The sequence below is a fragment of the Hippoglossus stenolepis genome, chromosome 2, assembly GCF_022539355.2.
Source record: "Hippoglossus stenolepis isolate QCI-W04-F060 chromosome 2, HSTE1.2, whole genome shotgun sequence".
Lineage (NCBI taxonomy): Eukaryota > Metazoa > Chordata > Actinopteri > Pleuronectiformes > Pleuronectidae > Hippoglossus > Hippoglossus stenolepis.
The window spans coordinates 7,725,462-7,738,451 of NC_061484.1; the positions used below are offsets into that span (position 1 = coordinate 7,725,462).

Here is a 12,990-nt window from a genome sequence, read left to right on the forward strand (position 1 = left end):
ATTACGTTTTGTTGTGGATCTGGATCCAGGAATTTTTTTTTCTTCACTTTCTTCAACATTGGGACATTTCTGTTGATTTCTCAGAAAATAATTCATTGATCTTGATCTTAGAAAAATCCAGCATGTTTAGGGTACTGATATTTATGCATGTGTGCAATTTGGTGCAGATCTAATTAAAGATCTAGTGAATTTGAATGTGGTTTCATTCCATTTATGAAACCACATTCAAATTCACTAGATCTCTGTCGAATTGGATTGCACTATAACATGTTTCTTATTTGCTCTTCTGTGTCTGTAAATCAGGGGAAGGAAATATTAGAAACACAAATCAGACAACAATGTTTTATATTTCTCTTCCACTCTGCTTGCTTGCACTAAACAACAGACAACTGTCCTCTTGCAATACTTCAGAACATCAACAGGAAAGTAGTGAGTAGTGCTCTGCCTCGTTCAGCAATATGGTTGGATAATATTTACGTGACGTCATCTGTGTTGTCCAATGGCGACCGAGAACCGAACCTTGGTTTGTATTTGATTGGCGAGTTGTGCTTCTTCGTTACCGGTCGGAGCATAATCACAGATTAGTTGAACAAGTCACTTTACGTTTGTTGCTCAATACGGAAAATTGCTATTATTTCGAATTTCTCTCTGTTAGCATTAGCATGTTTTAATAGTTCCCGTGTATGCAGGTGAGTCTGCTGGTTTTCTCTTAAACACTGTTGATAGCACACCCTGGCTACGTCACTTCGCTAGCATGTTAGCTTAGCTGCAAACAGGGTCTGAAGGTATTCGCTGAAGTTGTGTGTAGTTCCCAACAGCGCTGTTCGCTTTAAAAGTAGCAACGCCTTCACGTCCCGTCTTTACACGTCTTGACTCGTGTCACTATAGCATTTTTTTGTTGCTACTAGTCGTCCCAGCCTTTGTATTTAGTGACCGAATGTATAGCGCCGGTGAATTATATTAGCTAACCTAGTTAGCATTTGCTGAACGCAACAATTTGGTGCTTTGAATTGTAAAGCTGTACATGGTGTCATGGTTAGTAAGGGCAGCACTGGCGGGTTTATTAAGATACATTTTGTTGCTAGGTATCCCGTCCCCATCATCCTGACTCGGAGCAGACATGGTAGAGCCAACAACACACAAGTTCGCATCCTTAGAAGAGGAGCTGGGCTTCTGGAAGGAGCAGGCGCAGAGACATCAGCAGAGGTAACAATAACAAAGCACACACCACTCATTGACCTGGTACTTTGAATAACCAAATGATCTGTTTATATCTTTATGCCGTAAAGCATGGGAACAGGAGTGAGTCTAATGTTGTTTTCTCATCAGGGCTGACGAAGCTCAGGAGGAGCTGCAGGAGTTTCAGCTAATGAGTCGAGACTATGAAGCAGAGCTGGAAACGGAGCTGAAGCAGTGTGAGGGCCGAAACAAAGAGCTGCTTCTAAACAACAACCGACTCCGCATGGAACTGGAGAACATAAAGGTTGAGCAGCTCAGTTATATTTAGACTTCAGGCTCGAGTGATGACAGATAAACACGATACTGCACCTTCTCTCAGACAGAAGCAAACAGACAGACAGACAGACAGACACACCCACACAAACTGACAGCTCCTATTCAACACAAATGTATCATTGCCAATGCCATTAGGAAAATTGCTGCCCAGCTATAAACAGCTGACTGCTATTTTTGCTCAGTGTTCCATTAGGAGGGGGAACGTTAATGGAAGAAGTGAATTCAGGATTGTGCTTATTGCTTAAAGGTTGTTGGGGACAAGGAGGTAGATAAAACATTCAGTGGGATTTTATTGCCTCAGCTAATGTCTTAAAAATACATTTGCATTGGCTAATGAATTACAATGACTTAGCAAAAATGTCACTGTCAGTGTCAGTTAATTTGATGTCTGTTTGATGTTTGCAGGAAAAATTTGATGCCCAGCATTCTGACGCTTTAAGGCACATCTCAACCCTGGAGGAAGATCTGGCACAAACCACAGCAGTAAAAGATCACCTGCAGAAATACATCAGAGAGCTCGAGCAGTCCAATGATGACCTGGAGAGGACCAAAAGGTCAGTGTCTTAAGAAAGCTCATGTCACTATAGCTGTTTTCAGACCAGAATTCCGGAAAATGTCCAGACAATGGGTACGGACTTTCTCTTTTCACATAAGAAGAACGCTGCAGGAGATTCTCCAGTCAGACGTGTTCACAACAAAAGAAAAATCTCCGGAGAACAGGGAATGGGGTGGAGCAGCATGCAAGAGGCAGGATGTAACATTAAATCCAATGCGAATTCACATGTTTTTCATTGCATATCTATTACACATATTACATGTCTGCCCATATCACCAAAACCTCACGAGTCTCGTTGTCTTTCCAAGTTGACATCTTTGTTTGCGTCTTCTATGTGCATGGGTCCTCTTTTTTTTTTTTTTTTATCCATTTTTTTTTTTTCACTTTTGCTTCCATCACGTGTTAAAGACATAATCGACACACCCACACGCTCGCAGTGAATCCTCTGGATAAACTGCTGCTGTATTCTCCCATGGGCTCATTCAGGCACCCAGTTTTTACTAGCGGGTTGGCAGGAAAAACTCTTTCTGGAGCAACTGACTAATTTGCATTCAAATGAGTTGAATTGACATTTGCACTCTCACAGACAGCCCCACAGGATAATTTCAGGATATTATCTGGAGTTCAGTGCATGTCTTAAAGCCCTTTATCACACCAATTATTGAATTAACTGTCAAACTAACTGGCCAACTTTACCCTTGGTGCACAGACACGGACATTGTTAAGACTGCAGCATGCTAAAACTATTTGTTTGTTGCAGGGCTACCATCATGTCTCTGGAGGACTTTGAGCAGCGGATGAACCATGTCATTGAGAGGAATGCCTTTCTGGAAAGCGAGCTGGATGAGAAGGAGAACCTGCTCGAGTCTGTTCAGAGGCTCAAGGATGAAGCCAGAGGTAGAAACGTACACTCACTGTAGCTTCTCAAGTTTACAAGAACAGCTGATTCCTTCATAAACTGGTTTACACCTGACTCAGTGAATTTTGATAGTGAAACTGATTCAACAAATCCCAAGACTATCCTGTTTTCCCTGTACCTGATATAATGTGCAGTTGTATTCTTGGATATTTGTTCTATCTAACCTCATTAGAAATTTAAAGGGCCGTACACTGTTTTTACACATTTGAGCTCATTTAAACTGAGTAGTGAGTTTTACAGTACTTGACAGATTTGAATTGTGTTTTTCCTTTTTGCAGGCATTAATTTAACTGTGAAATGAAAATGAACTTGCTTAAGTGCAGTTGTCCATCACAATGAATATCATTTCTGCTTCTAATGTCGATATTAGCTGCCCACCCACAAAGCCAACAGCTGGCTGTCAGGTGCCCCTTGCTTGGTGTTCCAGATCAGTGGCTGACAACTGCTTATCATCTTGGCTGCAAATCTGCCCTAGTTTGTACTAGTCAACCATTAGAAGTGATTTTCCAGTTGACTGAACATGTTTAATTGGTGACAGAGGCCGTCAGTGATGACTTTATAGTGTAATCTTTTGCTTCTGCTTTTACTTTTCTTTCCGACAAGAAAATGTCTACAAGCTGACAATGCCTGGGCAAAGGGAAAAGGAAAAGGAAAACCAGCCTTATTATTGTTAGCGGGAATTATTTTCTTTAGCATATTCTCTATTGGTATTTTTAGTATTTAAGGAGAATTATATTGTTTGTTTGTCTTTCTTTTGTTCTTCTTCTGCACTTCTTTAACCAAAGACTTGATCTTGTACTGAGCTATGTCCTTGATATTGGCTTGGTGATAAATTACATTATTATTTAAATGCAGTGTTTCGTTCAGATTGACCGATTTTTAAATGTGTCAACTGTATGAAGCTGATGATTACAGATTTCACATAGTTAAAAAATGATTTGTTTTGAATGGAATGGAAACCATTGTTTTTAACACATGGCACTGGATTCTCAGTCATTGCTGAAACGCTGACTCGCAGTCTGTTTCTCTGTTTGTGGCAGATCTCCGTCAAGAGCTGGCTGTTCGTCACAAGGAAAGACGTCCGTCCAGCAGTCTCTGCAAAGACGCAGATCGAACAGATCTGTCGTGCCCCTCGGCTGGAAATCCATCCTTCCCCGTCACACCCTCCAAACCTCTCAGCTCATTTGCCACACCCCCTCCGTCCAGTATCCGACGAGGTGAATAGAACATTTTAAGAACTTCACTAAGTAGGTACACCGACTTTGTTGTGTTTATCTGCTCACATTGGTTTTGTTTTAGGTGATGGTCTAACAGGGACTCCCCTCACTACGTCTGCTAGAATATCTGCCCTCAACATTGTGGGGGAGCTGCTGAGAAAAGTTGGAGTAAGTACTATTATAATAATTTCATAGATCTGTGTTTTTATTGAATAGTATAATTACAGCTCTGGGTTTTGCATGTATGAGCTGGCTGAAAATGCTTTCTGAAACCCCTTCCAGAATCTAGAGTCCAAGTTGGCATCCTGTCGAGACTTTGTGTACGACACGTCTGTCAACAGACCGGCACTTCCAGCTGGTCCTGCTAGTCCTTCGGGTGTAGAAGCAAGGCCCGAGGTCCAAACCTCCAGCATGAGCCCCCCTCCTCAGTACGACAGGTGAGGAAAAAGACAGCGGCAAAGTCTAACGTGTAACCAAATGAAGAACTTATGTTTTTGTTGCTGTCTCAATAATTAAATAGGTAATTTTTTTTCTGGTTAAAGAGTATCTGTCATGTAGTTTGCACTTAACCAGAGGTACGTGTTCATGTTTGATTAGAAGCTGTTATAGGTTCAGTTCTGCCATTAATGTTAGTACTGTGCAGTGGTGTTGAATTTTCATGTTTATTTTATAGGTAGAAGACACTGTTTGCTGTATTCTTCTCACTTAACTGTATGTGTGAACCTCATGTAAGATGTGATTGTGCAATGATAAAGGGAAAAATTCACCTGGGTCTTTACTTGTTCTGCTTGTTCTACAGTCGCTCACAAGAGTGGTTTAGTTGTGTTAAGTATTTTCCCTTTTTAATTTAGGGTTTGTTAATAAGTGTGTGTATCTTGTCTTCCAGTTTAGTGAAGCGGTTAGAGTTTGGACCAGCTCCTCCAAGAGGGTCCTCCCAGGGGGCCCAGTCTCCGCAGGGAGGAGTCAAGATCCTGCTATGAGACAAAAAGAAGATGAGCCTCCACCCTCCTTCATCAGCCTCAATAACACCAACCTTTTAATAAACTACAGCAGTGGGACTCTGAAGTGAGCTGTCTTCCCTTGTTGCCAAGTGTCAGCTGAACTATTTGAAGAAAGCCACTGTCCTCGCTCCATGCCCCACATAATCAGCACATGGACTGCTGCTGCCTCAGACTAGTATCACACCATATCTGTCACAGGAAGCAGCGCTTCAGCCTGCATTACATCAAGGAATGCTGCTGATCATACTCCACCTTCAACTATATCTTTGACACGGCTCTGTGACAACAGATTTGCTGTCAGTGATGGATCAAGCGCATCAGGGCTTTTGGGACGTTACTGCTCCCAGATGGATGTTGCCTATGCCCATTGTTTCATTGAACTAGGGAACCAAATTAGAGCAAGTTATATTAGAAGTGATGCCGGTATAGGGACCAACAACCCAGTGTCATTCATAAAAACGTTCAAAAGAACAAATGCTCTGTTTCTGACCAAGTCCAAACCAAAGCTGTGATTAGAATAGGGAAAAAAGAAACAAAGGGTTAAGTGATGAGGTTTAATGTCATAAACTAGTCAGTTTTTGTTCTTTATTATTGAAACTAAGGGCTTGATTAATGTAGTTTTAATCAGAAATGTCATGATTTGACTTGTAACTCACAAAGAATTGTGTGGAGGAGCAAGACTGTTGGTTAAAACAAGGATGATCATAATTCTTTCACTGTCACAAAAATGTTTTGAGAAGGATGAATTAGTTACTGCCGTACGTTGAGGTTTGAGCCTTTGCTGCCTTCAGTGTTTAGTTACCTCTTCAGTTTGTAGGTCTTGCCCTACTGTGATATTTAAATTATTAACCTCAATAATGGATGATCTATTTGCAAATGGCATATTCACATGCAGAATCTGTTTATAGAGATGAATCTATCCCTAATGTTTCTAGAAGTGAGGAAATGTCACTTTCCTTTGAGCAATGTCACATCTTGGCTTGTTAAATTCAGTTTGGCCCATATCATTTCTGTCAGCTCCTTCCGACATTGCACAGACTTGTTTTTTTTCTTCACTAGTTCTCTTCTGGTATGCAGGGTTTCTAAATGTGAAGATTAGGATTAGGTTTCCTGCCCCAGAGATAGCATTCAACATTCTGCAGCTTTATGATCTCCTGTTACCAAGAACGTTTTACCAACATTTTTTGACTGAAGACTTTAGCGTTGTGTATGTGCACTACTGAATGTATAGTAATATTCTCTAGGAGTGAGACCTCCTGTCTGCCATTGAGGGTTGTATGTTGCGAACAGGGCAAAGATACAAAGCAATAATAGATTTTAACAAGTGAAAGAAAAGCACAGCTCGTACTATATTTGTGTAGATATATAGAGCCTATATCAGAGACCCCTTTTCCTGCCTTTTTAGTAAGGGATGTTGTTAATGGGAAAATAGTGACTTAAAGTTTTAATGTGGCATCTTTCCCTGAAATGTTTCTGGTTGATCGGTAACTCTCACGACTGTCATCCATCAGCTCATCAAACATATTTCGGTACATATCTAAATATCACGCACATACTGAAGTCATCACTGGGTACTACACTGTAGCCATGTGTGGGATTTAACTTCATACATATGAGAAATGCAGTTTCTGCTCCTCTTTGCTGTCGAACCTTCCTCAAACTAACACCAGCCGACAAGGACACTGGAAGTAGGGGGTGCTGAAGGGGCTCTACTCCCCTACTGGTAAAGCAGCGTAACTGCAAGGCCAAATAGTTTTTACAAAACAAAAACCAAAAAACATCATTTGATTTAATTTCCTCAGGTAACATGTCTGCCCATTATTATTTGAATTGTTTATTCTGGTATTCTGCTGGGGCGTGGTCTCACACAAGCAAATGTTTCAGTGGTGAACCGCCGCCTCCCGATCACTTCCAATCTTCACCAGCATGGTTGCTAATAAAACATTTCCTTCCTGTGGTGAGGCAAATCGCAGCGTTCAACTTTGGTGGACTTTCACCTGCGATATTCACTTAGCCTGTAATCTGCCCGATTTCTGGTGTGGAAAATACCTGCTCCCTGTGTGTGAACTGTCCCAACCTCAATATGACTCAATTCTGATTTGAAATGCAGAGATTTAATTTTAAAGTTTACCATCTGTTTGTGTACAATTTTCTAAAATGGGTATAGTATTGGCTGTTCAAATAAATATAAAAATCCTACATGCTGAACTGCAGCACTGAATTTTTATATCGTCATTACATAGTTTTCTCTCAGCACCCCCAAATCTGACTAACTTCCAGCATCCCTGTGAGCTCACTGTGAATGTACATCTATGACCACTGTGTACTGGTTGTGTGTGTGTGTGTGCAGCACCTCTGCAACTGCTTATGCTCTATCTAGATTTAAAACTATGTGCCTGAGGTACTATACCCAACTTTGATCCTGTCGGTTGGTTCGCAGTTGTTTTTCTACTTGGCTGAACAGATGAGAATCTGTTGTGAGGATTCAGTTTGATGTCTGGAGTGAAGACAGAAACATTAAAAGGAGAAAACCAAAGCTTCTTTATTTTTTTTAAATATCTTTATTTCTTGTGCAGGTGGTTCAACAATGAATAGATACGAATGGTGTCATGTAAACATCGGTTGATTACAAACGTCAGAGTACTGAGTTTAGGGTGATGAGGTGCATATTGAACAGGTACAGTAAATCTGGACAAAGGACAAATATGGAAGGTGTGAGTGCGCCAAAGTGTCTGATACTGACACATCTGGCTCATCATTTTATAGTTGAAGTTACTAAACCTTGTTTGACATTCGGCTATTTCTGGAATAGAAGTTCACTTGACATATCTGGACACAGGAAAGGTGCAAATAATATATAAATTGGCGACTTTAGAAACGCCTAAATATTTGTTCATTGGGGTACAAATGGCAGCACTGATTGGAAGCAGACTGGGTAGAGAAATATAATCTTGACTACATATCCAGTCTGATGAACCACTTCAGTGCTGCTCTGAAACACTTAAACAGCAGTCACAGGCAACAGGACGACAACGGGGGACGTTGCTGATCATAGTTACACATCTGTAGATTTACACTATGTCTCTGCTTTATCTTCTAAGGTCACTTATTGTGGAGAGACCCAAGATTTTTCCTGGCAACTTAGTGTGGTAATTAGAGGCACCTACATTTCGTGTACAAAACCTTGCGTAAGAAAGTCATTCAGTGCAGTACAACACAGTGTAAATGAAAAAAATAAAAAGGAACTGCAAATCACACATCAGCAGAGCCAACGAAACAACTCCCCTAGTCGACACCAAGTCCTCCTGATTGGTTTGTCAAGAAAAAGTGCTCAAAAACAAGAAGACAGATCAGTACACTACTGGAAATGGGAGAAAATATCTATACGTTTGAAGTGATATGGAAGAACTAGATAGCATGTCAGGCATTTAAAGTTATTCTTGGTTTTAAGTGGCACACTTTGTCCCGGAAGATAAATTTGATATCTGGTGATTGGACGTCACCTTACTCTGCGGACTTTGTTCCGTTGAAGTCGCCCTGGGAGTCGGCCTCCTCCTCTGAGGCATCCTCGACCACCCTCCGGCTTCCGCCCATGCGCCGAGGTGTGCTGCCAAAGGAGGGCTCGTTTCCACGCCTTAAAAAACGCCACCGAGACGCACACAGAAGACAGAGATGCAGAAAAACATGGTCACAGTGAGAGGGGGGAATATATTCTGAGAACCACCTGGGTGCTGCAAACTACATGGAGGATTGAGGAAATCAGAAGTTACAGGATGTGCTTTGGTTACAGGTTAAGCACGCTGGTTATCTTTGTAACTCATTGAACTCCTGGCTCAGGAGAATGAGTCTGGTTTATGGCAACTAAACCAAGCACTGAGAAAAATGTGGCCACCAAGAAATGGGTGTCATGGAAACCAAATGGTGCAACTAGACTTGCTGTTAAAAATATATTTTTTTAAGGGAAATCTGTGGTAGCTGATGAGCCATATTTCTCTCAGTTAGGCTCAATGAAAGAAATGACAGCATTAAAAGTGTGCATGGGGGATGAAAAGTTATGGGAGGTTATAGTAGAAATGGTGATGGGGGAACATTTAGGGGCAGAGGTACCTGCTGTGTTACTCCTTGGGTTCAGGGTTGCCTCTGGAATAGAGATGGACATGATTGTTTTGCTTGTGCTCAGTAAAGCTAAATCCACTGAACTAACAACCAATCTTTAATGCTTTAAAGCAACACTGTGTCACTTTGACCAAGCAGCAGCGCCCTCTGCAGCCACAAATGGGAATTCATTTGCACGGTTTCCAAGTGGTTTTCTAGTGTGTATTTCACACATTGTCATATATGGTGCATCCTCAGGATATACAGCATTTAACGATCTACCCATTTTCCCTTTGCAGTATCTGTGCCACCTTGTGGCTTCACAGGAATAAAGTTGCTATTAAAAAGACAGGAACATAAAACACAGTTGCCCCAAGAATAAAGAAAAGTAGAGATTCACAGACCGACAGGTAAACGGACAGAGATTCCTTGGCCTTTAGTCCTACCTGAGTTTGCTCTTGAGAGAGTTGACCTCGCGGCTCATGCCGTCATTTGCCTCGGTGGCTTCATCCAGCTCCCGCTGCAGCTTCCTGCGGGCGGCCGTAGCACGCTGAGACTCCTCCTCCGACTCCTCTAACTGCCTCTTCAGCTGCTTCATGCGAGTATTTGACTTCTCAGCCTAGTGGGCAGACAGGTTAAATTCAGGCTTACTACTCCCTCATGCTTCACTTCCCCAAACCACACATATGCACTGTACACATGTACTTGTCGGTGGATTTAAGACGCATGACTGATGTTTGAGTGTGTGAAGCGATGGTACCTGTTCTTTGTACTGCTCTCCCTGCTTTCTTTCGTCTTCCACCTGCATTATCAGGTCCTTGAGCTTCTTGTCCTTCTGACGTATACCCTTGGCTGAGGCCTGCTTATCCCTGAGAGATCCAAGAGTTCACAGTGTTCAGGGAATGAAAATAAAAGTAAAAAAAAATATATGAGAAATTAAAACCAAATAAACAATAACAGAGTGCAAGTGCAATGTTTTTGTCAAATACAGTATAGTATAGTAGACAATAGGTAGCATTGGAAGCATTTTGGAACAGATGATCAGTAACCTAATTCCTTGTTTTACTTTGACATCGATTTAAGTGTAAGGACTTAGCGCCACCTACCCACAAAAACAACATACTTCATTTACCTCTGCCAAGGAGGTTATGTTTTCACCCCTGCCCATTTGTTGGTTTGCATGTCAGTTTGTTATTTAGCAAGATTAGGCAAAAACTACAGGACAGATTACCACAAAACTTGGTGGAAGGATGCGGTATGGGTCAGGAGGGAGCCAATCAAATTTTGGTGTGGGTCCGGATCAGGGATCCATGAATAATTCTTATCATTATTTATTCAACATAATTCTTTGTGTGTTTCCTTGTCTCCAACCTGTTCTCCTGCTCCAGCTGCTCCTCCAGCTGGGCCACTTTAGCCTCCAAGGCAGTGATGGAGGACTTGAACTTGGACTTGACCTGGTTCTCCATCTCCTGGAGCTTGGTCTTCAGCTCCTTGTTCTGGCGCTCCATTTGCTGCCGAGCGCTCTCGTTCTTCTGGGAGGCACTGCGCTCTGTCTGCAGCTCGTTGTTCAGCTGATCCGCCTGTGGAGGGAATACAAGCTGTTAACATGATACAGGGGATATGGATGAGGTATATAGACTTAATGAGCCTTGTAAGGACTCATGTAGCTGCAGCAGCCGGGTCACCTGCTGCGTGCTCTTCCTCAGCCTGTCGTTGATGATCTCCATGTTGCTCTGCTCCTCCTCCAGCTCCTCCTCCAGCTGGGAGATCTTCGCTTCCAGACGACGCTTCTCATCTGACAAGGCTGACCTGAACACAGGAGCCACAGTGGAAATCAAATATAATCACATTTCCTTTTCTAGTTTCACTTTACACACTCTTACACACAGAATTAACTCTCCACCCACTTTCCAGAGGAGTTGCTGGCCAGCTCGTCGGACAGCTCGTCTCTTTCGGCTTCTGCCTGCTTCCTCGCCCTCTCTGCCGCAGCCATTTCCTAGAAACAGATAAATGACAAAGTTATTTTTTTTCACATCAAAATCTGCCCACAAACAATTTTGTTAGGAAACATTGTGTTACCTCCTGCAGCTGCATGAGTTCGGCCTCAAGACCCTTGGCCTTCTTCTCGCTCTCCTTTGCGGTGGTCAGCACCTCCTCCCTGGCAGCACGGGCATCGTCCAGCTCCCTCTGGAAGTCCTTCGTCTGGCCCTGGAGGGAGGAAGAGGAGCAGGAATAGAGACAGAAAGAAAAAAAGGAGAGTAGAGACAATAAGAATCAGACTGTGATTTATTTCAATTTTTAAAATCTAATGGCTAATGCCGCCACATATCACGTTCAGAGAGCTCATAATTTTCAGCACTGCCTATTGATCAGGCTTTCATGGCAACACCATATTTCTGACCATAGCATTTGAACATGCACTTAGTTAGAAGTTGGTACTGTCATCATTTGAAGCACAAACCTGCACCACAGTACAATCTTAAAATAACTAAGTAATTGTCACAATTATACAGTAGGAGATTTCACGCTGGTTAATAATGTGGGGTGCTATTCAGAGTCAAGTATGACAAATAATAAGGAAAATAAAAAGCAAAAACTTTTGTCAAACCAGACAAAACAATGGGCAAACAGACATTAACTATTCTCGGAAGAAAAAACAGCATTGCAAAAGCAACAGACCACAACTCAAATCAGCTTTAAAATGTGTATTCACCCAAAACAAACAACAACCAAGGAATACGAAGTGTATGTGTGTGTGTTTGTGTGTGTGCGTGTGTGTGTGTGTTGCTCCTGAGTGAAGGTTTGAACTCTTCTTTATAAGCAGAGAATGAAAAACACTTGATAAACATCAAAACGTTTTAAAAATCTGAAGTAGATTGTGTGCTTACTGTGCTTACACAATGCATAAGCAATATATCGATATATTGGACTTTTGTTATATTGCTATTGATGAAAATTATATTGCGATAATTATTGATATTGTTTTATCACCCCGCTTAGAAATAGGAGGAAAAGATGAACAACAATGTGCATCCAAAAAATACAAAATACAAAATTAAATGAAACCTAAAATAAGACTGTTGAGTGTTTATATTAAACCTGCTGCTGGATGTATTCCAACCCCTCAGTCTCACCTGAAGCTTGCGGAGCTGCTTGATGGCCTCGTCCCGTCCCTTATTGGATGTCTCGATCTGTCCCTCCAGATCTTTCATGTCTGTCTCCAGCTTCTTCTTGGCTGCTGCCGCAAGGGTCCTCTGTTTACGTTCATCCTCCAGCTCCGTCTCCAGCTCACGAACCTGCGATCGATCATTGTTTATCATCACTTACTTCTGATGCAGCTGGTGCAATGTTCTCTAAGGTAGGTCTTCTCCAGGTAGGAACATAATACATTTCAATGCTTTTTTACCTGCTTGACAAGCTGCCTCTTCTTCTCCTCTCCCATCTCATCACGTCCCTGGAGGTCTCTCTCGAACTGGGCCTTCAGCGCCTGCATGTTGACCTCCAGACGCAGCTTGGCATCCTCTGCCGCCTGCAGCTCGTCCTCCAGCTCCTCCAGTTGAGTCTTCATCTCCTCCACCTGGGCATCCAGGCCTCGTTTGGACTTCTCCAGCTCGTGGACCTGCCATTGAATACATTTTCAAATCAACTGCAATGCTGTGAAACCACTGGATCTACTGACGAATCCAG

The 12,990-nt window shown here is 42.2% G+C and overlaps 2 protein-coding genes across 4 annotated transcripts in view; one reads left to right on the forward strand and one right to left on the reverse strand.

The window, feature by feature from the left end:
* Window positions 1-535: 535 nt before the first annotated feature.
* Window positions 536-7,744, forward strand: LOC118121547 (nuclear distribution protein nudE homolog 1). The gene is made up of 9 exons (XM_035177517.2): window positions 536-689; window positions 1,086-1,206; window positions 1,330-1,483; window positions 1,921-2,069; window positions 2,832-2,968; window positions 4,031-4,207; window positions 4,290-4,375; window positions 4,490-4,644; window positions 5,094-7,744. Exons 2-9 carry the CDS (start codon window positions 1,121-1,123, stop codon window positions 5,185-5,187), a joined length of 1,038 nt encoding a protein of 345 aa, XP_035033408.1. The 5' UTR covers window positions 536-689; window positions 1,086-1,120; the 3' UTR covers window positions 5,188-7,744.
* Window positions 7,745-7,749: 5 nt separating this feature from the next.
* The window catches only part of myh11a (myosin, heavy chain 11a, smooth muscle), a 33,402-nt gene continuing 28,161 nt past the window's right edge, over window positions 7,750-12,990 (reverse strand). For 2 of the 3 annotated variants that reach the window (XM_035177340.2, XM_035177330.2), the window contains 9 exons: window positions 12,710-12,922; window positions 12,438-12,599; window positions 11,383-11,511; window positions 11,211-11,299; window positions 10,989-11,112; window positions 10,675-10,883; window positions 10,064-10,172; window positions 9,750-9,922; window positions 7,750-8,842 (listed from right to left, as the gene is read on the reverse strand). In XM_035177340.2, the coding sequence (XP_035033231.1) occupies window positions 8,713-8,842; window positions 9,750-9,922; window positions 10,064-10,172; window positions 10,675-10,883; window positions 10,989-11,112; window positions 11,211-11,299; window positions 11,383-11,511; window positions 12,438-12,599; window positions 12,710-12,922 (1,338 nt within the window). In that variant the 3' untranslated portion in view covers window positions 7,750-8,712. Of the gene's footprint in view, window positions 8,843-9,315; window positions 9,349-9,749; window positions 9,923-10,063; window positions 10,173-10,674; window positions 10,884-10,988; window positions 11,113-11,210; window positions 11,300-11,382; window positions 11,512-12,437; window positions 12,600-12,709; window positions 12,923-12,990 lie in introns of all 3 variants that reach the window. The other variant, XM_035177348.2, reaches the window with a different exon arrangement.

Bases quoted from the DNA above. Each gene is read 5' to 3' on its own strand.
- LOC118121547 (XM_035177517.2), top strand. From the start codon at position 1,121: ATGGTAGAGCCAACAACACACAAGTTCGCATCCTTAGAAGAGGAGCTG. The intron at 1,207-1,329 runs GTAACAATAACA...TTTTCTCATCAG, and splicing joins GCGCAGAGACATCAGCAGAG to GGCTGACGAAGCTCAGGAGG. The intron at 4,208-4,289 runs GTGAATAGAACA...GTTTTGTTTTAG, and splicing joins TCCGTCCAGTATCCGACGAG to GTGATGGTCTAACAGGGACT.